Genomic DNA, 23,929 nt, shown 5'->3' with positions numbered 1-23,929 from the left:
ACCCTCCAACTCCTCCCTCGCACCCCGTTAAGAACAGCCCACCGCCGGCGACCAGGCTCCCCGGACGGGCCGGGCCCGCGGCCGGTGCCCGGTCGCCAGCGTGAACAACCTCCCCACTGTTCCCGCCCGGAGCGGGTGCCAGCCGCCAGCCGCGCCCCGGCAGCCCGGCGGGCCGGGGTCGTATCGGGTGACCGCGCGGGCGTGCGCCTGGCCGTGGGGCCGGCCTCCGGGCCTCAGGAGAGCCCGCCCAGGCCCGGCCCCGCCTCGCCTCGCCCGCCCGCCGGCCCGCCCGCTCGCCGGCCAGGGCACTTGACTCCGGCGCCCTCCGCGCTCGCCACCGCACGCCTCCACCCGCGCGGCTCGCCAGCACTCACCGCCCTCGCGCCCTCGCCGGCAGCTGCAGCCATGGGTCCCCGAGGCGCACGCGCCTCAGCGCTGAGGCTGCTCGCGCTGGGCGCGCTGCTGTGGCCCGCGGCAGGCGGCTGGGAGCTCACCATACTGCACACCAACGACGTGCACAGCCGGCTGGAGCAGACGAGCGAGGACTCTAGCAAGTGCGTCAACGCCAGCCGCTGCGTGGGCGGCGTGGCACGGCTCGCCACCAAGGTGCGCCAGATCCGCCGCGCCGAGCCCCACGTGCTGCTGCTCGACGCCGGCGACCAGTACCAGGGTACCATCTGGTTCACCGTGTACAAGGGCGCCGAGGTGGCGCACTTCATGAACGCCCTGCGCTACGATGCCATGGTAAGAAGGCGAGCCCGGGAAGCTCGGGAGCCCCCTGGGTAGAGTCCCCGGACCGAGAGAGAAGCCGGGGTGGAGGAGCCGCCGACGGCGAGGCACGGGTGGCGAGCCTGGGACCGGGGAGCAGAGCGATGTGGGGAGAAAGCGAGACTCCCCGTCAGTGTGCCAGGTGGACGCAGACATAGACGTCCCTTGGCCGATTCGTCTTAAACGGACTGATGTTGCTGCACCCTCACCGTGAGATGGGGCGTTTCGAGGAACGGGTTCCAGCCCTGCCAGTGAGGGCGTTCCGCTGGGGTGCGTAGGACCCCAATTATCCAGAGCCTGGGACCGAGGTAGACTCGTCACGAACCTCTCATTTACTGGTCGGTCTTTCGAAGAATGCTTTATCTCGATTTACCAATAATTGGAAGTGAAACTAACTCAGGGTCAAAGAGGTTGAGTGCATTATGCAGGTCCAGAATAGGGAGACAGGTTAAGAATGGACTCCAGAGCCCTTTGACCCCGCAGCTTAAGCATATTTAAGCTGGCAGACTTGGGAAAAAGGCTGGGCACCTTCTGTGTGCAATTGACTTTCTCTCTGCCTCAGTTCCTTCCTCTGTAATATGGGGGTAATAATTCTGTCTACTTCAGAGGATTGCCTAGCACATAGTATGGCCTCTTTAAATGTTAGTTCTTATTATTACCAGACCCTGCTGTAGAGGTTTAAACACAGAAAGAAAGAAACTTCGAGAGGAGGCCAAAATGCTGAAAACACTGGGTTTCAAAGGATTTCAGTAAAACCAGTTTAGCAGAAGAGATTTAGGAAGAGACTCCAGCTTAAGAGATGAGAGGCTCTTAAAACATGGGCAAGAGTTTAAGTCCAAGTTCCCCAGTGCTCTGTTAAAGGTGGTGCCTTATTGGTTAGACTGAATTCTAGAAAAGGAGCAGAGAGGAGTTAGTTACACAGTAATAAATAGGTATGACTTTTGTAACTCAAACCAGCACCAAGTTTAACCCTGTGTAAAATCCTAGAATAAAGAGATTCTGTGGAGAAACTGGGGGCAAGAAATCCTAGGAGCTTTAGAAGAACAGAGCAGGGGTCCAGGGAAATCTGTGAAGTCCATGTGTGTGCATCTGGAAGGCAGGGAGAGGTGTGGTACAGGCTGGAATACAGAGGGCTAATGGCACACTTTGTATCAGAAGAGCACAGAGGTCAGCAAAGCACGGTGCTGTATTTCCCCCACCCCCCACCCCAGCTGGAAACTTGGAGAGAGGAGGACAGGAGAAGATAAGAGGGTAGAGTTGTTTTGTTTGGGGGGGTTTTTCCAAGAAAGCTCATTGTAGAGAGATGAAAGAAGGGCAGAGAGCTCTCCTCTCCATTATGATCGTTGGTTTTAAGGTTATCAGGGATGCTCAAAGCAGCAGCAATACAAAGGGACCCCTGAGCCCCAGAGTTTATCTGGGGAGCTCGCCAGCATCTGGACTCCACCAAAGAATCGTGGGTCCCAAGAATTCCGTGAGTGGCCTCATCGCGTTCTTATCTGCGCAGCTCATCCTGCCTGATGCTTTGCCCTAAGGTAACAGCAGAATAAATATTTATAAAATTAACCTGTTACTAGCCTACGTTGCCATTTCCTCTGAGGAAGAATAAACCTTACATAAGTTTGTTTTGATTTCATGTATAAACCACAACTTTCTAAACGTTTCTTTTTGTGTCACTCTTTTGTCCACAGTTGTGTAGACTCTTTTTGGTGAAAAAAAGATAGATAATTCCTAGTTTTCTTGAATAATAATGTTTTTCTCTTTAAGTCAAATTAAGCTCATGGTGTTAGTCATCATATCAAGTGTTTATGAAGGATTCTGGGTAAAGCCAAAGCAGTCTGCTGCAAGTTACAGCCCATCACCACCGGGACCTTTTAGAATACTTTCTATTGGATGGAATTACTTTCTTTTCAGTTTCACTAAGAATAATTGGACTGGGGCCTGAGGAAAACTAGGCAGCTTATATAATGTTGGCAGCGGGTAAGGAGGGAGAGGAGGGTCAACAGCCAGGTTCCTCATAGCATCTTATCAGACTTAACTCTGTGCAGTTCTGGGGTTTGACAAACATGATTTGACCTGCGTAAAATCCTAGTTCTCGCGTTGCTTTAACAAAGCTCTACCGTGTTCTGGGTTTACAGAGGTTTTTCACTGTCCTTTTGCTTATACTGCTCTCAGGGAATTTATCGCTTTTCTGCTGTTAATGTTCCTCCCATGCCCACCCACCTGCCGCTACATCTTGACTCCCAGGAAGCTGGAGATTTAGATCAGGGTGGAAAACAGTTGTGCAGGGGCGTCTCCAGTTCTCTAGAAACTGGACCTGGTTCGAGGAGCCACATCTAAGGATGCGTGGGTCTGGAGGGCAAAGAGGAAGCTACTAGAATCTAGCTTAACTTCAGGAGTACCCTAGACCTCTGGACCCGTGTGTCCCAGGGAGAGAGCGGGGGGGGGGGGGTTCTGATAGCTCTGGAGCCTAGGGCAAGCCTGGGGAAGACCCCTGGACCCAGCTGCCAGGCAGAAAACTCCAGAGGGAGAATGTCACAAGTCGCTAGTTGGTGTCGCTTTATTGGCAGAGGGACAGGAAGACAGCTCAGATGTGCATCCGACGTGCATCACCATGTGATTTTGGCACGTTGCTTTCTCTGAGTGTCCTGTTTCCAACTGCAAAACAGGACGGATCACCCCTACCCAACGGTGTAGGAGTTTTGCAAGCGATACATGAGATAATAAATGTACAAATCCCTAGCACCCTCCTGGCTCAGAGTACTCCGTAAAGGTTAGCTCCATGTGTCCGGCCAAAAAAAGCAAAAGTTGTGAGGAATGGGGGTTTGGGTTTTCAGCTCTCAGTTTAATCCGATTCTGACTGCCCCGCACAGCCTACCACCCTCCTCCGGCCCCTCCACCATCTCTTCTAAGTCCCATTGTCTGAACTAATTTTTTTATACATTTTTTTTTTAATTTATTTTAAAAAATTATTTTTAAATGCTAATCCTGTAACACCATGTAGCAGTTTGTACTTGCAGGGCTCACCAGAGGTTTGATGATTATTTTTTTCGGACTGAGCTATTCTTAATGTTTCCTCGTTGAGTGGTGTCACTCTGTATCTACCCCGTACGTACACTGTGCATCCTGCTCCATGGAGACCTCCACACGTTTTAGCATCTGCTCCCCCATGATGGGTTTGGAGGTCTCACACATCGTGCTGCAGTTCCTCAAATGCGCTGCCCCGAGCAGCCTCCTGCGGGTCCCGCCTGTGAGGATTTCTTTGGGATCCACACCCAAGGGCAGAATTGCTGGCCACAGGGACTGCGCTGTAAGGATCGCCAGACTGCTTTCCTGGAGCCCTGTACTCACCACACCCACCCCCAGGCAGATGTGACCCCCGCATCCTTACCCCTGCTTTGCATCATTCTCCAGCTTTCCAGGAGGTGTAAAATGGCATCTCATTGTTTGATCTTGTATTTTTCTAATAACTTAGTGAATTTGATATGTTTGTTAACTTTGGGGGTTTCCTCTTCCCTAATTGCATGTTCACATACTTTGCTCTATTTTTAAAAATTAGGTTTGCTCTGTTTTTCCTGATTTTCAGGAATTCTAAGTGTTGATCTGTAATCAAGTTTAGGCATTTCAGATACCTTCTATTTAGGTTTAGTAATTTTGTCCGTAGTGTCTTTTCACTGAACAGAAATCCTCCACTTGGTATAATCAAATTAATTTTTGTTTTGTGTGTGTGTGTGTGTGTGTGTGTGTGTGTGTGGTTTGTGCTTTTGAAAGTTTACACAAGACTTTGTCATCTTGTGTAAGATGGAGCTTGTCATCCCCAGCGCTCATCCCCGGAATTCAGAGATGGGTACCTTTCTCTCTGCCTTTGAGAGATAATGAATCTATAATCTGGGGCTATGCCATTCAGCAGCCTGGGTCATCAGTTCCTCATCTGTAAAATCTGAGGTTCCTTACATCTCTAAACCAATGGCGTCCTAAGAAATGTTTTGATTCCATTTTTTTAAATTTATTTTATTTATTTTCTTTTGTTTATTTATTTATTTTTGGCTGTGTTGGGTCTTCATTGCCCTGCGCGAGCTTCTCTCTATTTATTTCCTTTTAAAAAGTTTTTTTTTGTATGCGTCAGGTCTTTGTTACGGTGCGCAGGCTTCTCTGTAGTTGTGGTGTACGGGCTTCTCTGTAGTTGTGGTGCACGGGCTTCTCTGTAGTTGTGGTGCACGGGCTTCCCTCTAGTTGTGGCATGCGGGATTTCTCTCTCTAGTTGTGGTGCACGGGCTCCAGGGCGCATGGACTCTGTAGTTTGTGGCACACAGGCTCTCTAGTTGAGGCGTGCAGGCTCAGAAGTTGTGGTGCGCAGGCTTCATTGCCCCGCGGCATGTGGGATCTTAGTTCCCTGCCCAGGGATCAGACCCGCGACCCCTGCATTGGAAAGCAGATTCTTTATCACTGGACCACCAGGGAAGTCCCTTGATTCCATTTTGATTTAGTGGGGGGGGCAGGAGAATGAAGCACAGGTGCAGAGGCAGGAATCTGCACGATGGATCAGCCCGGACCAGAGCAAGGTGGCAGGAATCAGGGGAGATGAGATTGTGTACGGTTTACAGGCCACCCTGAAAAGTGTGGGCTCTCCTCTGTTGCCATGGGGAGCCACTGGAGGTTTCTGAGTAGAGGGACTGTGGTTAATAAAAAAATAAACATTTTGTCTTTGTCTGCAGTTCCTGGCAGCGTAGCTCCCCAAACTCTCGGGGATGAGTGATGAGTGTCCTTTGTATGCTAATGAGGTGACTGATAGCTGGGAACCCCTAGGCAGCTTCAGAATGAGGGCTGGTGGCAGAAAGACCCAGCCAGGATTAGAGGGTAGGAACTTTCAACCTCTGGGGAGGGGAGGGGGCCCGGAGATTGAACTAATCACCAATTGTCAGTGATTTAATCAATCATGTCAGTGTGATGAAACCTCTGTAAAAACTCCTAAACGGTGAACACACTGAGGTGCCCGGAGGGTGGTGTGCTCCAGGAGGCCACGTGCACCCCTCTACTTGTACACCTTGTACCATGCATGTCTTCCATTTGGCTGTTCCTGAGTTGTATCCTTTAAAATACACCAGTAACAGTAACCAAAGCACTTTCCTGCGTCCTGTGAGTGGTTCTAGCAAATTATCGAGCCTGTGGAGGGGCCGTGGGAATCCTTGATTTATAGCTGATGGGTTAGAAGTACAAGTGACCCAAGACTTGCAGCTGGCATCTGAAGGGGCAGGCTTGTGGCTCTGAGCCTGGGATTTGTGATCTGATGCTCAGTCCAGGTAGACAGTGTCAAAATGGAATTGAATTGTTGGACACACAGTTGGTAACCGCAGAGAACTAGAGAACTGGTTGATGTGAGAAGACACCTCCCAGCAACAGAAGGAAATCCTAGTTTTGGAAGATGAACAGAAATGGATGGGAGGGCGAAGATACCAGAGAAGAGGAGGGGAGAAGGGGCTGGGCAGCGGTCTAGGTGGGAGATGATGGACCCTGAATGCAACCCGGCAAAGTGCTCGTGTGCCCACGGCGCAGAAGGCCAAACTCTGACAGCGGGAGTCTGCGTCAAAGTCAAGATGTATTGCAGGGCGCCAAGTAAGGGAGTGGGAGATGAGCCTCAGATCCGCTCCAGCTTAGACTTTGAGTTACTGGTGTTTTTAAAGGGGATGAACAAAGAAGCTGGGATTAATCATTGTCTTGTGACCTTTCTTAATCACAGTTTCTGGAGTCAGGGTGTCTCCGGTTTACAATTCTCTGGCCAGGTGGTCCATGGCTCCAGGGCCTGTTAGGAGAACAACCTGAGTTTTTGTACCTTAATGATGAAATCTACAACGGGCCATCTTCCTCCTCTGACTCTGGTTGATTACTGCTCAGTTAGCACGTGGATGAGGTCAGAGGGGACAAGAAAGGGAATAAAGTTTTGAACAGAGAAATTAATCATAAACTCAGTAAGGGAACTCGGTTTTAGGGGGACTCTGGTTCGGAACTATGGTGACGGGGAAGGAAAGGCTGAAGCCACCGGGACCAGTTTCAGTAGGCAGGCAGCGTGGCACAGGGCTGTGAGGGTGAACTCGGGGGTGACTGTCTGGGATCAGGTCCCCTTTCTACCACTTAAAATCTATGGGCTGTGAGCAGGTTCTTGGACCTCGTGGAGCCTTCCTTTCCGCAGGAGTAAGGTGGGTGTGATGGCGGTCTTCCCCCCATAGATTGCTGTGGGGTGTAAAGGAGATGATAATTCATGGAAAGTTCTCTGCACAGTGCTAGCCACGGTCACCTTCTGTTGGCAGGAGTGGCTCAGGAGAGGTTATAATCAAAAGATGACTAAGAGGGTTCGAGCCGCAGACACGGGGAGAGTCAGCATTGTTTAACACTACACCTCAGGAGTGCAGAGGTGTAGTAAGCTTACCCCCTGACAGCTGAAGCCTGTTATTTCCAGCTAAAGGCGTTTCCTGAACTTACTGGACATGCTTGTCCCCCGTAGGGCTGTGGCAGACAGAAGCGGTGGAAAGAGATCTGGACGGGACCTCAGGACACCCAGGCTTTACTTCTTGGCTTTTGCAGGTCATTATCTGTGTGGGTTTGGGCAGCAGATCCCTCCTCTATGAAACAGGGCATTTGGAGAGGGGGGTCTGCCCCTGTCATTTCTCAGCGCCCCAGCCCTTGCCGTCTGTCTTGCTTCTAATCTGCCAACATAGCTCTGCTGGAGCTGGCACTGAATTTTACGCACAAGTCTAAGTTTGCCTGACAACGTTCTTATTTCCCCTTCACCATCCCTTTCATGGCGGCTCTTTCCCTGTGGAGGGATGGCTTGGGTCTTCTCCCAGGTACCTGCAGGTGGCCACTGCTTCCAGACAAACAGGTTCCCAGGATTTTGGATGGAGGGTTACCTTCTTCGTAATAGAAGGCGGTGGCCACAATGGGAGGAGGATGAGCCCAGGTTCAAGCCTGCTGTCTGTGAGGTTCTTTTATTCATTCAGTCCACAGATACTCACTAGGCACTGGCCTGTGCCAGGCTTCGTGCTGAGTGCTTCGGGCAGTGACCAAGACCTGCCAGGGTGAAACTTACTGTTCAGTGGAGGGGACCATGCCCGCCTGAGCCCTTCTTAACCACATAAAGAGGCTGGGTAGGACCTATGAAGGGGGGGAGGGGGGAGGAGCAAAGCAAAGCAAAAATGACTGAAATTCTAATACCTGTGCAAAGGGATTCTCCAACTAAACATCTTGTCTGCAGAAGACAATGCCCGGGTACCATATATGCCCAAATCAACAGTGGGCATGTTTCCCCTCCTCCCCAGAAAACCAATCCCTAAGCAAAGAGAAGTCACCTTATATTCAAGTGGTTAATGACAAAGTCTCTCATATGGAGGAAACGAAATGAGTTTATCTTCAATAACAAAGCAGATGTTCTGGGAAGACAGACTAGCCTTGCTGGTTTGGGAAGCTTGAAAGAGATATCTAATGGCAGTGGGGATTTCGTTGTTCTCTTTTTAAAAGCAAAGAAAGTTGGTAGTTTTTCCTAGAGCTCAGACCTCAGAAGTTGTACATGTCTAGTGGGTTGTGGATCCTCGGGCCTCAGTGATGTGAACATTCACCCCCGGACCCCGACCCTGTCCTGTGGCTGTGGTCCCGGACCTTACGCTTCCTGTTCCAGTCTGAGTTTCCACACCAGAGCTGGGCTGGGTGAGACCAGCCTCAGGCACGGAGAGGAGGAAACAAAGGCAGCTTCTTAGCTCATCTTGTCCTAGCCATCTGTGTTTTCTTAACTGAAAAGGGGAAGGAACCAAACAAATCCCACAGCAGATTGACAGTGTTCCCCTCTTCACTCACAGACGCCTCTGAATGCTGTGTAAGCGCCTTCCCTGGCTGTGTTCTTCAGCTGCGGGACCAGAACTTGAAAAGCCTCTTGACACTTCTTTTCCCTCACCTGCATAGTTGGTTCTATATAGAATCCAAACATTAGCTGGAGCCTTCTAGCCCCTCCGAGATGTAGTTAAACCTGCCTGGAACCCAATTAGTTGAGCAGGTGATTCTAAAGGTAACAATGGTATGGGTATTTTGCATGTACAGAGAGCTTATATGGCAAATGTGAAATGCTGTCTGTTCAGTACTTGTTTGTTCAGTCATTCATTCAGCGAACATTGAGGTGCAGGAAAGCTGGATTAAGTCTGGGGATCTTTTCTGCTATTCAGTCAGGTGCCACATTCACCTGCCAGGGCCTAAAACTGGGGGTGTGGAGTGCAACCCAACACCAGAAGTGGCCACAGCGCCAGAAATGTACCACCCAAACCAGACCTACCTTGTGATCCTTCCCACTTACGGTTGTTGCTGAGTCTCCCTGAGTGATTTGCAGCTGAGCCCTGTTGTATGATAGACCAGATTCTCCCCTCACCCTTAAATTGTAGGGTTTCCTGCAGACTCCTTCATGGGATGAGCTAGTGTCTAAATGACTCACTAAATTCACGTGTTGCAAATTTCTGACAAATGGCTTTTTGACGTTCTCACAATTGAGTTCTGCAGATTAAAACAAATTCTTTTCTTCTGTGTAATGCATCCTGCGCTGCTCTTAAATCAGTTCTTCTTTCCTTCGTTTCTCTTCCACCTGGATTTAAGCCTCTTGTCTTCACTTGGAACATTTTTGACTGTCTCAGCTGTCATGTCTTCATCCCCTCATCTGTTAATATAGCTGATGTCATTTGCCTGGGAGCTTCCCCTGACCAGGCGAAGCTCACACTTGGAGCCCTGTCCATCCTTAACGGGCAGAGCGGGCCTGCGTCTTTGCCAGGCTCTCTCACACACGTCCCCGTCTGTGGTTCCCACTTGCTTGATGGATGCATGGACGGATGTGTTTATGTCACGCTCTCTCCCTGTCTGCCCTCCCCTTCCTAAGGACAAGGACCAGGGCCGTGTTGCTTGGCGCTGTAGAAATCTGGAAGAAACCAGTGGGTTGTTGAGTGATACTCATCCCTTCCAGAGGCTTGTATTTTTCTATAATCTCTTCCATTATGGTTTTTCATAGGATACTGAACATAGTTATCTGTGCCCTATAGTAGGACATTGCTGCTTATCCATTCTGTGTATAATAACTATTTTTTATTTCTTTATAATTTTTTATTGAAGTGTAGTTGATTTACAATGTAGTGTTCATTACTGCTGTACAGCAAAGGGATTCAGTTGTACATGTATATATACATTCTTTTCTTTCTATATCCTTTTACATCATGGTTTACAGGTGCTTGTATTAGCGGCAGTTTGGCAGAATAGTTAAGGTCCCGGATGCTAAAGCCTCGCTTTGTTCAGACCCCAGCTCTGCCGCTTGCTAGCTGTGGAAGCCCCGTGCCTTAGTTTTCCCATCTCTATAAAGGACAAATAATAGCACCTACCTCATAGCATTGTGAGAATTGAATGAGTTCATGTGTGAACAGGGCTTGGCCATGTAGCAGGAAAGTCTTAACTATTAGTATTTCTTTTTGTCATTTTTTTGTCTTTAAAATTTTTTCTCTTTCTTGAAATTCCCTCATGTCAAATTCACTGGTAATTTTCACAGTTCTTTGTAGACAAAACTGGGGCTATGAAATGTCCCCTTTCTAATTCAGATACTCTGTAGGTATCCTTTGATAGACCAAAGAGTTGATCCCCTTGGTAGATTCCCAATAGAAAGACACTTCAAAAAGTTCCATTTTCTTGCCAACTGCTATCATGAAATCTGTACAGCGTTCACATGTGCAAGACAAGACACTGAACAGTTCAGAAAACTTTGTTTAAAAATCTATTCACCAACAAATGCCAATAAGATATTAGTGGAAATATAAATTAAAACACAGGAGGGACTTCCCTGGTGGCACAGTGGTGGGAAGCAGCCGCATAGCGCAGGGAGATCAGCTCGGTGCTTTGTGACCACCTAGAGGGGTGGGATTGGGAGACGCAAGAGGGAGGGGATATGGGGATATATGTATATGTATAGCTGATTCACTTTGTTATAAAGCAGAAACTGACACACCATTGTAAAGCAATTATACTCCAATAAAGATGTTAAAAGAAAAAAAAAGAATCCGCATGCTAATGCAGGGGACATGGGTTCGATCCCTGGTCCGGGAGGATCCCACATGCCGCGGAGCAGCTAAGCCCGTGCACCCCAACTACTGAGCCTGCGCTCTAGAGCCCGCGAGCCACAACTACTGAGCCCATACGCCACAACTACGGAAGCCCGTGCACCTAGAGCCCGTGCTCCGCAACAAGAGAAGCCACCGCAAGAAGCCGGCACCACAACGAAGAGTAGCCTCCGCTCACCGCAACTAGAGAAAGCCCGCACGCAGCAACGAAGACCCAACGCAGTCCAAAATAAATAAATTAATTAATTAAAAAACCCACACACACAGGAAATGAAATAAGAGGACCAGGCGATGAATTGTGAAGCAGTTGGCTAAGCTTCCAAGCTTACCGTCTGGTTCACCTGCTTCCAAGCAATTTGGTTTCTTTTGTTTTACAACTAAATATCACTTAACTACTATTTACCAAGTGATTTTATATCCTGCCTTCTACTGAAAAGTTTCAGTGGCTCACTTACCAAATCATAGGTGAAAATGGAGCCCGTTTGAAAGAAGCAGGTGGTTTTACTATCCGTTCAGTAAACACCTGCAGGGCGCTGGTGCCAGCCGCTCATCTGGCATCACCAAGGACACTGGGACAGTCGACACCACTCCTGCCTCCGGGAGAAAGATGTGTGGACAGCGGCAGCGAGGTGTGACGGATGTGGTTGGAGGGCTGTCTGCGGTCATGGCGCCACGAAAGGCTTCTCACGGAGCTCACCTTGGGCTGCATCTAAGGCAGCTCATTGCGTGCAGGTGGATTAGTGTTCCTGGAACTGAGGGCACCTGGTCTGGCAGAAAAAACGCGAGAGCTCAGGGAGATCAGGGAGTGGCTCGCTCATACGGCGTCCGAGGAGGCAGGGCTGGGGTTTCGGTGGGCAGGGGGGAGTCTCGCAGAGACTCACACCAGGGCTAGAAGCGGTCGGGTGGGTGTTTGGGGATGCGCGTTCTGGGGGCCCGCGGGCTGTGGTCGAGAGGTGTGTGAGTCTGGCGACCAGACACCGGCTCGGAGGCTCTGCAAAGGTGTGGGTGAAGAGCGATGAGGCAGAGTGGGGCATTGGGAGCGCAGAGAGGAGGGGCGCCCTGGCTGGGGCAGTGCAGGAGCAACGGAGCTTGGTGGCTGGTGGGTCGTGAGGGGAAGGGAGGGTCGCCTGGGTGTTGCAGCGCTTCTCCAGGGGTTTCTCTGAGGTTGTGGAGACTCTTTCCCAACACCTGGGATCACGCGCATCCTCACAAGTGTCTCCTTCACTGGCTTACTGAGGGTAAGTTCCTGCTGGAGGTTGATGGCGGGATAGGGGGCAGCGGGGAGCCATGGGGAGGGTGGGAGAGCCGGCAGTGAGCACCAGGTCACTCCCAGGCAACTCCGTGGAGCACGTCCTGCCTTGATTTTTGTAGGAAGAGTCAGCTGTGTGTAGGAGAAGGACATTTGATGGAGATTTTTCTGCTCATTCATTTATTCATGCTCTGCTCCAGGGACTGTGCTGGGTGATACGGGGACTCAGTGGGCAGTTGTGGGGTCTGCTAGGGCTGCCTGAGGGGACCTTCGGAGCAGAGAAGGACAGCTAACTCAGGGACGACCACGAGGGTTTGGGGAAGTCTTTCTTCCAGAAGGACCATCAGACTTCAGGAGCTAAGGCCATTAGTTGAATAAAGTAGTAAAGGCCTGGCATGGGAAAGGAATGTTCTGTCTCCCTATGTATGTATCAGTTGATCATCTTTTCTCCATCATATACAGAGGGACAGAGATCCGTGAGAGCGTGGAAAAGTACGAGGAGTCAGGATTTTACTTCGAGGGCTCCCCCTGTACTAGGCCTTATGCGAAACCCATTACATCCAAGCATAGAGGTGAAGAAGGTTGGAGTCAAACAGAAGTGGCTCTGGTCCCAACTCCACCGCTTCCTAATCGTGTGACTTTGAACGATTGATTTAATGTCTGTAGAGCTCGGTTGTTCTCCTCTGTAACATGAGGATAGTAATAGTACCAACGTCACAGCAGGAAACCAGCTTTGCTCTGCAAACTCACCTCGCATGGTGTGTGGAGAGTGCTTAGTAAATGCCGGCTCGTTTCCATTACTTTTGTTTTATTCATTGACTGCTCTTCCGAGGAAGCTGCAGTTTAGAAATGTGCCTGAATCACTGCTCCTTAGTCATGGCGTCAGGCCTGACTGATGCCTGGGGGTGGGTGTCAGAGGGAGGCTGAAGGGGAAGGCGAGACCAGACCTCAGAGAGCTCAGGACATTGAACTTTATCACAAAGGCAGTGGGGAGCCTCTGTGGGACCTTAAGGTCGGACGGACAAGTTCAGATTTGTGTTTTGGAAAGATGATTCTGGCAGCCAGATGCGTGCAGGATGGTTCAGAGAAGGCGATGGTGGTAGCTGGAGGCCCAGCTGGGAAGCTGTTGCAGTTTCCAGAAGGAGTGGCCAGGGCGCAGGCAGGTGGGAGCAATGGGGTGGGCTGGACCAGAGCATTTAGCCAAAGGGAAGGGATGCTGCTGGGAGATGTGGGAGAGGCAGCGAGGGGGAGGGATTCAGCTGCCCCGGGGCTTCTGGCTGTACTGACTTGGGAGATGATAGCACCTGGACCAAGATGGGAATCCCAGAGACAGGGGCTTTTTTTTTTTTTTTTTTTTCTGCGGTACGCGGGCCTCTCACTGTTGTGGCCTCTCCCGTTGCGGAGCACAGGCTCCGGACGCAGGCTCAGCGGCCATGGCTCACGGGCCCAGCCGCTCCACTGCATGTGGGATCCTCCCGGACCGGGGCACGAACCCATGTCCCCTGCATCGGCAGGCGGACTCACAACCACTGCGCCACCAGGGAAGCCCGAGGCAGGGGCTTTGAACCGGGTGAGCTTGGGGTGCCTGTAAGACCCTGGAGGACAATGTCCACGTGGCAGCTGGACAGACAGATGAAGAGTCAGGAGAAAAGACAGGGCAGCAGATGTTCAGTTTGGAGTGGAAGGTGTGAGTGCCAGGGAGATATTTCAGGCACCCGTGCACTGCTCCAAGCACCCGGATCAGGGCTCCTCTCCCCGCGGGGCAGAGAGGGGAAAAGGCAGCCAAGGTCACCACTTTCAGGGCATTACACTCAAGTCCAAGGAGGAGACACCAAGCAAGACAAATAAAGGAAAAATGTAACTTCAGCTGTTGCGGAGTGCTAGCAATATAATGGTACAGTGTAAGGCGGACGACTTATTGGATAATCTCTTGTGAAGAGCTGTAGGAACATTCATTTTTTAAAAAAAACTTTACAGCTAAGCAAGATAGTTATTGTAACCTCATAAGGCAGACTTATTTCACCATAGGAAAGAACCATAATGTTCTAAGAATAGAAGAGAAAAAGGCAATTACCGAAGACTGGAAGAACCTTTAACTCGGTCAGCCTTTAAGAGGGAAGCAGTTAGGTAAGAGGAAGAAGTAAAAATGAGCAGATACTCAGAGACGGGGGAGGGGGTGGGAAGGCAAGTTCAGAAATTCTGAGTCTGGTCTGAGAGACAGGCACATGGGGACATGAAGACACTGTGCTGCTTTCTCCGTGGAGAAGCAGTGCACGTGAGGACACGACGCACATGGCCCTTAGAGCCCAGGCACCCAGGGGGCACCTGCCGGGCAGGTGAGGGGCTCCAGGGCTGAGCAGGGTGGAGGTGGTGGGACGCAGTGGCTCAGGGAGCCCTCCACGCGGGGAGGACCCCACGGGCATGCAGAGCGCGCCGCTGTGGAGGGGAGCGTGCAGGAAGGAGAAGGGCGGGGCAGTAAGAGAATATGGGGGGGGTGTTCATTTAGACAGAGGGGTCACCCGCCAGCACTTCCAGGCCTGTTCTCAGATGACCCTCAAGGTGGAGCAAAATCGGGTGTGGTGTTGAGAAAGTTTGAGACTCACTGGTTTAAGCACTAAGTTAGCAAATCAGCCTTGGCAGCCAGAGCAGGTGGGTGCGTGCCCCCAGGAGGTGGGCTTCTTCCAGGAGGCCCGCGGACAAGGGGGCGGAAGACCTTTGAGGAGGTGGCTGGCACGTTGTGTTTTGTCAGCATCACCCCAGGGGAAGCTGCCAGACGTCAAAGTGGTCATTTTGCCCCCTATAGCCAGTCCCAGAACAGTGAGGAAAGGAAACGAGGGAAGCAGGTGGGAACAAGGGTTGTGTTAAAGCGTGCCAGCTCCTCCCAAAACCCTGGCTCTGAGCCCGTACAGACTCTTGACCTGTCCCAGATCTGGGAGTGGCAGGTCAGTGGACACCCAGCCAGGTCTCTAGGTGACTCCTATGCACGTTGATGCCACCTTTAGCAGGTGGTGTGGACCCTGGGGAGCAGTTTTCAAACCAGCCTGGTGATCTGATTGCCCGTGGGCCCAATCCCAGGGCCCCAGAATAAAGTCTCTGAGCCTGAGGAGGACAGCAGTCATGTAGTCGGCTTCCTAAGGCTCTGCCAGGTTTGGGAGCCCCGTGCCAGGGTAACTGTTTTTTGGCCACACCGCGTGGCTCGCAGGGTTGTAGTTCCCCGACCAGGGATTGAACCCTCATCCTCAGCAGTGAAAGCACGGAGTCCTAACCACTGGACCGCCAGGGAATTCCCCAAGGTAATGTTCTTTAAAGTATGCTTTTACTGGCAATTCCAGAGTACCTGATTCTTTTTCTCTTTTCCCTTTCTACCAGGCACTGGGAAATCACGAATTTGATAATGGTGTAGAAGGCCTGATTGATCCACTTCTCAAAGAGGCCAGATTTCCAATTCTGAGTGCAAACATTAAAGCCAAGGGGCCGCTGGCGTCTCAAATATCAGGACTTTATTTGCCGTATAAAATTCTTCCTGTTGGTGATGAAGTTGTAGGGATTGTCGGATACACTTCAAAAGAAACCCCTTTCCTCTCCAATCCAGGTATTTTCTTCTTTTACAGCACTTGTTGCTTGAAAATAGATGCACTGAATCAGAGCTTGGCATTATTTTTCTGGACCGTTGGTTAAAGTAGGAACGTGTGGTGTTGGACACGTGTGTACTTAGGATGACACTGAAAAACGAGTCCAGTGGCTCCCAGTTGCCCTGAGTTACTTCTTAAAGACATTCGCCCTCCTGCTCGATGAACTTCTTTGTTGACATAAACAGTATCTTTGTTTAATTCAGTGCATTCAGAATTGGACGAGAGGGCCGCTGATATCCAGTGCTGAACCGTACAGAGTCACTCACTGGAGGATGAGAGCCACGTGACTCACGCCCTTCTTCCTGTGGAGGCAGAGCCCAGAGCCAGGGTTTTACCTCAATTTACCTCAACTTTCCTTTTCTAATGTGATTATTACATGTCCAGTTAACTCTGCTTTCTCTGTTCTTAGTTATTTGTCTCTTACAGTTTTAATGACTTTGTTGTATCTGGCTTTCTGGGAAATATATATACATTTTTGAATGGTCTTGTGTGTGTGTGTGTGTGTGTGTGTATATGTGTATATATACCATACAGGAGATATATATATATCTGCTATATCTATACACACACACACACACACACACACATATGTATAACCCTGAGACCATTCAGAAAACATTTTTGAGCCACTTTTAGAGGAGCACTTTGGCAGTAAAAACAAAAAGATGTTTTTTTCTAAATTATCCAAATCAGTGTTCTTTCCGCATTTGAAGAAAAAAGGGAAATAAGGGTTTTCGTTAAGAATGAACTGATAAAGGACATCTAATTAACAGTTAGAAAAGTCACATGTCTGTTGCTGCTGTTTAAAATAGTTGCAGGCCGTCGGAAACAACGAAAAGGTCAACGGTTGGCCTTGAGCGGCTCCGGGGCCCAGAGGGTCCTGCGGGGCTTGGATGCAGGGCTGGGCCGCTCTCCACGGCTGGGGACCTGGGGCTTGTCAGGCACCCCAGGCGGCAGGTGGACGTCTATCGCACGGTGACCAAGCCTTTGCACACGGTCACCGGCTGTTGCTGAGGTCATTGTGAAGCCACAGAGGGTAGCCACGGACGTGATGAGTCACTGGCTTTTTTTCTTTTAATATCTTTATTGGAGTGTAATTGCTTTACACTGGTGTGTTAGCTTCTGCTGAGGCACTGGCTTTTGAAGTGTCTTAGGAGTGCTCTTCTGCCTCAGAGGGACGTGGTCCCACCAGAGGGACCTGGTCTCGGGCTGCTCTCCACCACCCGGCCTGACCTCTTCCTCTCCCCACCCCTGCAGACATCGCTGTGCGGGCTGATCACACCTTCCCCAGGGCTCAGGGGGTGCTGCCTCTGAACCACCTGGGGCTTTTCTGCCAAGAGGCCAGGGTGGCGATTACAGAGTGAACCAATCACCGACATGGGTAGGGCTGGAGTAATGTGGCCTGGTTGCCGCAGGGCGCCCTCGGGTGGGATGCTTCTGCTGTTGGGTCCCCGTCACCCCCAGAAAACGCCTCCCCCTCATCACATTTGTCCTCGCTCTGGGCTTCCTGCATGACTGGAGCAGCCTGAGGACACAGCTGGGTCTCCTCTCAGTGAAAATCTGGAACCCAGTAGAGTGGCCAGCTGAGGATCTTGGGCTAAAGATGTGGACGTGTTGAATAACTGAATAGTTATGTGTCTCCATAATGTCTGTTCCACCCAGGGGGTTTTGAGTTCATTTAAGGCGGCATGTAATTAACGCCATAGGAGAGTCATAAACAAAGTCAGGGAGGGAGAGGGAGGGGTTCTGGTGAGCGAAGGACGTGATGGCCAGCTTGGGGGTGAGGTAGACGCGATGAAGACCTTACTTGGCCTCTCCAGGGTGTGCGAAGCAACTGGGGCAAAGGGCATTCCAGGAGTGAGGTCAGAGTCACCTGATAGGACGCAAGCTCCTGAGGACGGGGACCTGCTGGGTGTCAGCACAGGGGAGGTTCCCAGTGAAAGTTGCTGGAATGAACTCGTGAGAGCAGGCAGGTGTGGGACCACAGTCCCAAAGTGGCTGGGTGTTCAGTTTTCTGGAACATGGGTTCTAAGCAGAGAAAGCTAGAAAGGGGGACTGAAGACTGGATTGTCAGGCTGAGGAGTTCAGCCTGATTTGGAGAAAAGCATTAGCCCTCCTTTAATAGTCACCAAGAAAGGGACTTCCCTGGCGGTCCACTGGTTAAGACTTTGCCTTCCAATGCAGTGGGTGCGGGTTCGATCCCTGATCGGGGAGTTAAGATCCCACATACCTCACAGCCAAAAAACCAAGACATAAAACAGAAGCAGTATGGTAACAAATTCAATAAAGACTTTAAAAAAAATTTTTTTTAATAGTCACCAGTAAAAAGATAGAAGGGGAGTGGGGTGGTGGAGAGACAAAGGGCTCCAGAGCTCAGACCACCCTGTCTGGGACTCTGACAGCACCCCATCTTAGTTCTTTACCAGGTTACAACAGACAGGGGCTCCGAAGGGGCCATGCTCTTTCCAGCAGCTCTCAGGAGAGAAAGGCTGCACCATGCAGGGGCCAGGGCAGGAGCTGGGCAGGGGTGGAGAAGGACACTTGCTTCTCCCAAGACCACAGTCCCAGCAGCCCGGCTCCCCCTACAGACCTCTGACCCCAAATCCATCCTCATTCCTCCCGTGCTGGTGACCCACAAGTATCATTTGTATTTCTAGCACGTTTAATTTATTTTAGCTAGATAATGGACTTCCTCTCACTCCCCTCATGATATACTGAAATATATCCCATGCTTTCTGTATGTGAGATGACCGATCCTGTGAGGTTTCTGATGTGTTAGGAGAACACATTCCTTTGTCCTCAGAGGCCTTTCTCTCAACTTTTTTCTTTCTTCTTGCCAGCCACACTGAAGTAGAGGACGGTAGCATTGTCTGAAAGTCTCAGCAAACATTTCTTCAGTTATTCATTCATTCATTCCCCTGAGAGCTTGCCTCTGTGCCAGGCACTGTTCTAGGCATCAGAGATACTGACCCCCAAAAAAGCCCTGCCCACTGGAGCTTCACGTTTAGTGGGAGAAGAAATAAATGAGGAAAATGTGTGGTGCCAGAAGGTGATAAATGATATGGAGAGAAATTAAGCAGGAGACGGGGTGGCAAGTGGGGCATAGGGGTGAGCTCACCTTGTCGTTTTAAGGAGCGACTCCATGAGCAGCTCACAGAGACGGTGACATGGCACTGGGGGTGACCTGGGAGCCCTGAGCTTCTTGGGGTGACTGGCAAGAAGCATATTATTCTTGATGGCCTCATGGCAGACAATGGTGGCCAAGCTGTTACACCTCTTGATTTTTTTTGAAAAAAATCAATATGTATTTACTTTTCAAAAGTAAAGTAGGATTGGATAGATGATTTCTTTTTTTTTTTTAATTGGAGTATAGTTGCTTTACAATGTTGTGTTAGTTTCTGCTGTACAGCAAAATGAATCAGCTCTATGTATACATATATCCCCTCTTTTTCCGGTTTAGGTCACCACAGAGCATTAAGTAGAGTTCCCTGTGCTATACAGCAGGTTCTCATGAGTTATCTGTTTTATGCATGTTAGTGTATATATATCAATCCCAATCTCCCCATTCATCCCACCCTCCCTTTCCCCCTTTGGTGTCCATATGTTTGTTCTCTACGTCTGTTTCTCTATTTCTACCCTGCAGACATCACCTCTTGATTTTTAAATGTTGCCTGTGAGTTACAGCACTGCGGGTCCTACCCCACATCTGTGAGCCGCTCATTTTCAGGCCGTCCATTTGGGATGCCCCGGCTTTGCCATCAGCCATGCTGTTTATTTTATGTGCTCATTGGCACGTGTTGGCTTGACTGGTTCGAGAGACTCCAGAGTTCCCCACTGGAGCACACGGAGACCCCCCAAACCCCACGGCATCACAAGGGATGAGTTTAACAGTCCTGTAGCTCCTTAGAGACTTGAATCCTTTTCACACTGGAGATGGCAGACTCCTGGGTTTCGAAAGATCGTTACGAGACTGATTCATGTTTCGGCATTTTCATTTGAGAGATGGTTCTGAGATATTTGCATAAGGGAATCTGGATCCTCTAGAGGATCCCGAGTCACAGGCGGCTGGATGTGACTTCAGGGCAGCGTGTCTGTGTTTGCAGTCACCTGTGTGCCAGTCAGAGCCACAAGCCCTCAAGCCGCGCTGGGGTTTGGCCACAGGGGTAGCACATGCCTGCGACACAGAGCGCCCAGCTGGGGAGTCACACCCATACTCACCAGCTGCACCAGCGGTCAAGCTTCCGCTCCCACTGAGTGCGGGGCGAGCCTCCAGGGAAGGATGCGCATGCTCCCAGGGCCGGCAGTCCTTGGATGGGACACCCCCCGCCCGCTGCCATCTAATCAGAGCTCCGTGATGCTCTAATGCTGACCTTAGCCAGTGAACAAGACAGAGTTGTCAACGGTGTCGTACAATTGGCATTCAAGGGCTAATTGCTGATAGAGTTTCAAGTGTGAAGACTGATTATGTTGAACTTGCAAACAAAGCCGTAGAGTAGCTAATCTGGTTGTTTTTTTTCAGTTTTATTGAGATATGATTGACATCCAGCACCTGTATGGGTTTAAGGTGTGCAGCATAGTGACTTGGCATAGGTACAACCCATCATGCTTATGTGCTCAGCCACGCTCAGCACTGGCCTGATGGAAGTCTAAATATACAAAGAGATGTAAAAAAATAGAGAGGTTCCAAATCTGAAGCCTCATCACTGTTGGAATTTGAGTAACATAATATCATCCACAGCCTTAAACCGGTGCAACATTAAGCGAATGCAACTGAGCGTATTGCTGTGAATTTGTATTGGCTTTGTAGAGATTTTATACTGAATTTATAAATAAGTTTTGGTCTTAGTAATTTAAGAGCTTTAGGAGATTAAGGTGTTTCTATTTGGTCTGCTTGTATAATAAGCAATGTAATAAAAATTGTTGTCAATAAATGTCCATATTTATTTTCTTCCTTAGGAACGAATTTAGTATTCGAAGATGAAATCGCTGCATTGCAACCTGAAGTAGATAAGCTACAAACTCTAAATGTGAACAAAATTATTGCACTGGGACATTCTGGTTTTGAAATGGATAAACTCATCGCTCAGAAAGTGAAGGGCGTGGACGTAGTGGTGGGAGGACATTCCAACACGTTCCTTTACACAGGTAATGGCAGCGGGAGGGCTAGATGATATACGTTACATATATAGTATAATATATACATGTAATAATGTACACGGGTGGTGCACACTGAGTGGTAACATGTATAAATCTTACTCAAAGAGACTTTTTAAAACATTTTATTGAAATATACGGTTGATTTACAATGTTGTGTTAGTTTCAGGTTTACAGCAAAGTGATTCAGTCATATGTATATGTACATTCTTTTTTAGATTCTTTTCCATTATAGGTTATTACAAGATATTGAGTAGAGTTCCCTGTGCTATTCAGTAGGTCCTTGTTGGTTATCTATTTTATACATAGTAGTGTGTATGTTAATCCCAAACTCCGAATTTGTCCGTCCCCTGCTTTCCTCTTTGGTAACCATAAGTTTGTTTTCCATGTCTGTGAGTCTATTTCTGTTTTGTAAATAAGTTCATTTATATCATTTTAAGTTAGATTCCACATATGAGTGATATCATATGATATTTGTCTTTCTCTGTCTGACGTGCTTCACTTAGTATGATAATCTCTAGGTCCATCCATGTTGCTGCAATTGGCATTATTTCATCCTTTTTGATGGCTGAATAGTATTCCAATGTGTATATGTACCACATCTTTATCCATTCATCTGTTGATGGACATTTTGGTTGCCTCCATGCAAAGAGACATTACTAAGAGTAATTTATTGGTTTCATGAGTATGTCAATTCCATTCACTTATGTAAATTATAAATATATATAACATACACATTCAAATATATAAAAGGTTACTGAGGCCCAACTAAAAGTCATTGTACATCAAAAAGCAACATGCATATAAAAATTTTAAGCATAAACAACGTAATGTAAATAAGGCCTTCACAGCTCAAGGTTACAGGACTTGATTGGTAGGTTCACAGGTGGCAGAAGCTGGAACTCTGGGCTCAAGCCCTAACCCTGCAGCATCCCAGGACTGTGGTGCCCTAGAAGCCACAGGCCCCCGTGCTCTTGCAAGCACTCTCTCCTCCCTCGATTTCTTCCCCCCTCCTCTCCCTTCCCCTCTCTCCATCCCTCCCTCCTCCTCTCCCTCTTTCCCTTCCCTCTCTCTTTTCTTCCTTCCTTCCCGTCTTCCCTCCATTCCTTCCACATGTCTCTCTCTCCCTCTCCCTCTCCCTCTCCCCCTCCCCCTCCCCCTCCCCCTCCCCCTGGTATCAGGTAGTTTTAGTTAGGAAAAGTCTAACTCTTTTTTTTCCCATTTGAACATATACTGTCACAAAACTTTTGGGTCCGGCTCAGTGAGTCTTTCCCACCATGCCCTCTCCCTGCCCCAACCACTGCTTCATGGGGCTTTAAAGTATTTTCAAGAAAAGGAAGACGAGCAGCAGAGCCTGCTGGAACTGGCTTCTATCAGCTCTGGGAAGGACGACTTCGATGGGGAACAACCCTCCCCTTGGAGAGGTTGCTGCTTCGCCCGTCTCTATGTGAGCTATCTCAGGCAATCCTATTTTTATAAAAGCAGCAATTAAAAATACCCCAAACAGGGCTTCCCTGGTGGTGCAGTGGTTGAGAGTCCGCCTGCCAATGCAGGGGACGTGGGTTCGTGCCCCGGTCCGGGAAGATCCCACATGCCGCGGAGCGGCTGGGCCCGTGAGCCATGGCTGCTGAGCCTGCGGGTCCGGAACCTGTGCTCCGCAACGGGAGAGGCCGCAACAGTGAGAGGGCTGCGTACCACAAAAAAAAAAAAAAAAAAAACCCAAAGCAGTAAGAAATGTCCAAACCTGTTAAAAGTTCTCACTAAGAAGAGAGTATGGGTAATTTTTAATTTCTTCTTAGCACCTTTGAGTGTTTTCAAATGATGAATGCATGTTGCTTTTACAATGAGAAAAAGAGACACAAATTATTTTTTAAAAAAAAAGGAAAGAGAAAAAAAAAAAGGAAAGAAAGAAACACTGTATTGGGTCAGAAGTCCTTATTCCTGTTTCACTTGAAGGACCTTGAGTAGTCACCCTCTCTGAACCTGTTAGCTTCGCTTCAGAATGTCAGTGACGATGTTCCAATGAAATCCTGCAAAAGAGGATGTGCCTTTTGGGAAGGAGCTGAATTTAGTGAATGATGAATGACTGGATGAAAGAAAGATTTGAGGATAAAAATTACAATTTGCTTATCCATAAACCTTAAAGTAGATAATTACAGTCTCTGGAAAAGACTGCCTGTAGAGTCTTTGTCATTTATCTCACATTTCATGACTGCTTACCAAGATTAAACTTGTTCTCATGAAAATATTCAATTTGCACATTCATCATTGTGAGGAATGAACTTAACAATGAAAGGTGATTCCAGGACACAGTAGAGGATGAGGCATATTTGCTTGTTTAAATAAATTTTCCCAGCCTCGAAAAACAAACAAAGCAACAACAAGAAACAACCCTCCGCTGAATTGCCTTTGGAATTAGCTTAAAGTTAAATATGATTAGTTAATCAAATTAGGGTTAAAATAATACATCTTTTGGAATTTTAAATCTTGCCGAGAACCATTTCAGCACACACACAGGACCGAACACACACAAACACACTCACCTGAAAGGGAATTTCACAAAGTGTCGGGATTGCACCTGATATTTTCTATTCTGTTATTTAATTTTTTTTAAATGCTGGTGACTGCCTGTTAAATAAGATTCATTGTCTTGTCACCAGTCCATATTTTTAAAACCTCAGCTTTAAGTGGGGCACGACCCAAATAGCCCATGGACGGTTCCCCTCCAAATAGTGAAGCCCCTGCAGGTTCTCTGGATTACAGCCGCTGTGCACATGCAGACCAGACAACCCTGGTATTGCCTGACCATTCTCACATTGGGATGAAGAGGAGAGGACTTCCACGTCCAGGCTTGCAAAATGTCAGAGCTGCGAGGATGAGGGCTAGAATGCAGACTTCTAAAGGATTTAAATCCTAGAGTTGAGGAACTGGTCCATGCTGTTGCCTTTGGACAAAAAAGTAGTTAAAGTGTGTGCAGGTTGGAAGATGTGGCAGGTGTGCCA

The 23,929-nt window shown here is 48.9% G+C and overlaps 1 protein-coding gene and 1 long non-coding RNA gene across 2 annotated transcripts in view; one reads left to right on the top strand and one right to left on the bottom strand.

Annotated features, from left to right (window-relative positions):
• LOC125960611 (uncharacterized) overlaps positions 1–511 on the bottom strand; it is a 115,796-nt gene extending 115,285 nt beyond the window's left edge. Inside the window, exon 1 of the long non-coding RNA XR_007470423.1 lies at positions 375–511. This is a non-coding gene — a long non-coding RNA (uncharacterized LOC125960611). The remainder of the gene's footprint in view (positions 1–374) is intronic.
• Positions 406–23,929, top strand: part of NT5E (5'-nucleotidase ecto) — a 44,867-nt gene continuing 21,343 nt past the window's right edge. Inside the window, exons 1-3 of the mRNA XM_004270065.3 lie at positions 406–744; positions 15,511–15,733; positions 20,730–20,918. Coding sequence (XP_004270113.1) covers positions 406–744; positions 15,511–15,733; positions 20,730–20,918 — 751 coding nt within the window. The remainder of the gene's footprint in view (positions 745–15,510; positions 15,734–20,729; positions 20,919–23,929) is intronic.

Source organism: Orcinus orca, chromosome 12 (assembly GCF_937001465.1).
Source record: "Orcinus orca chromosome 12, mOrcOrc1.1, whole genome shotgun sequence".
Taxonomy (NCBI): domain Eukaryota; kingdom Metazoa; phylum Chordata; class Mammalia; order Artiodactyla; family Delphinidae; genus Orcinus; species Orcinus orca.
This window is presented reverse-complemented; position numbering and strand designations above follow the sequence as displayed.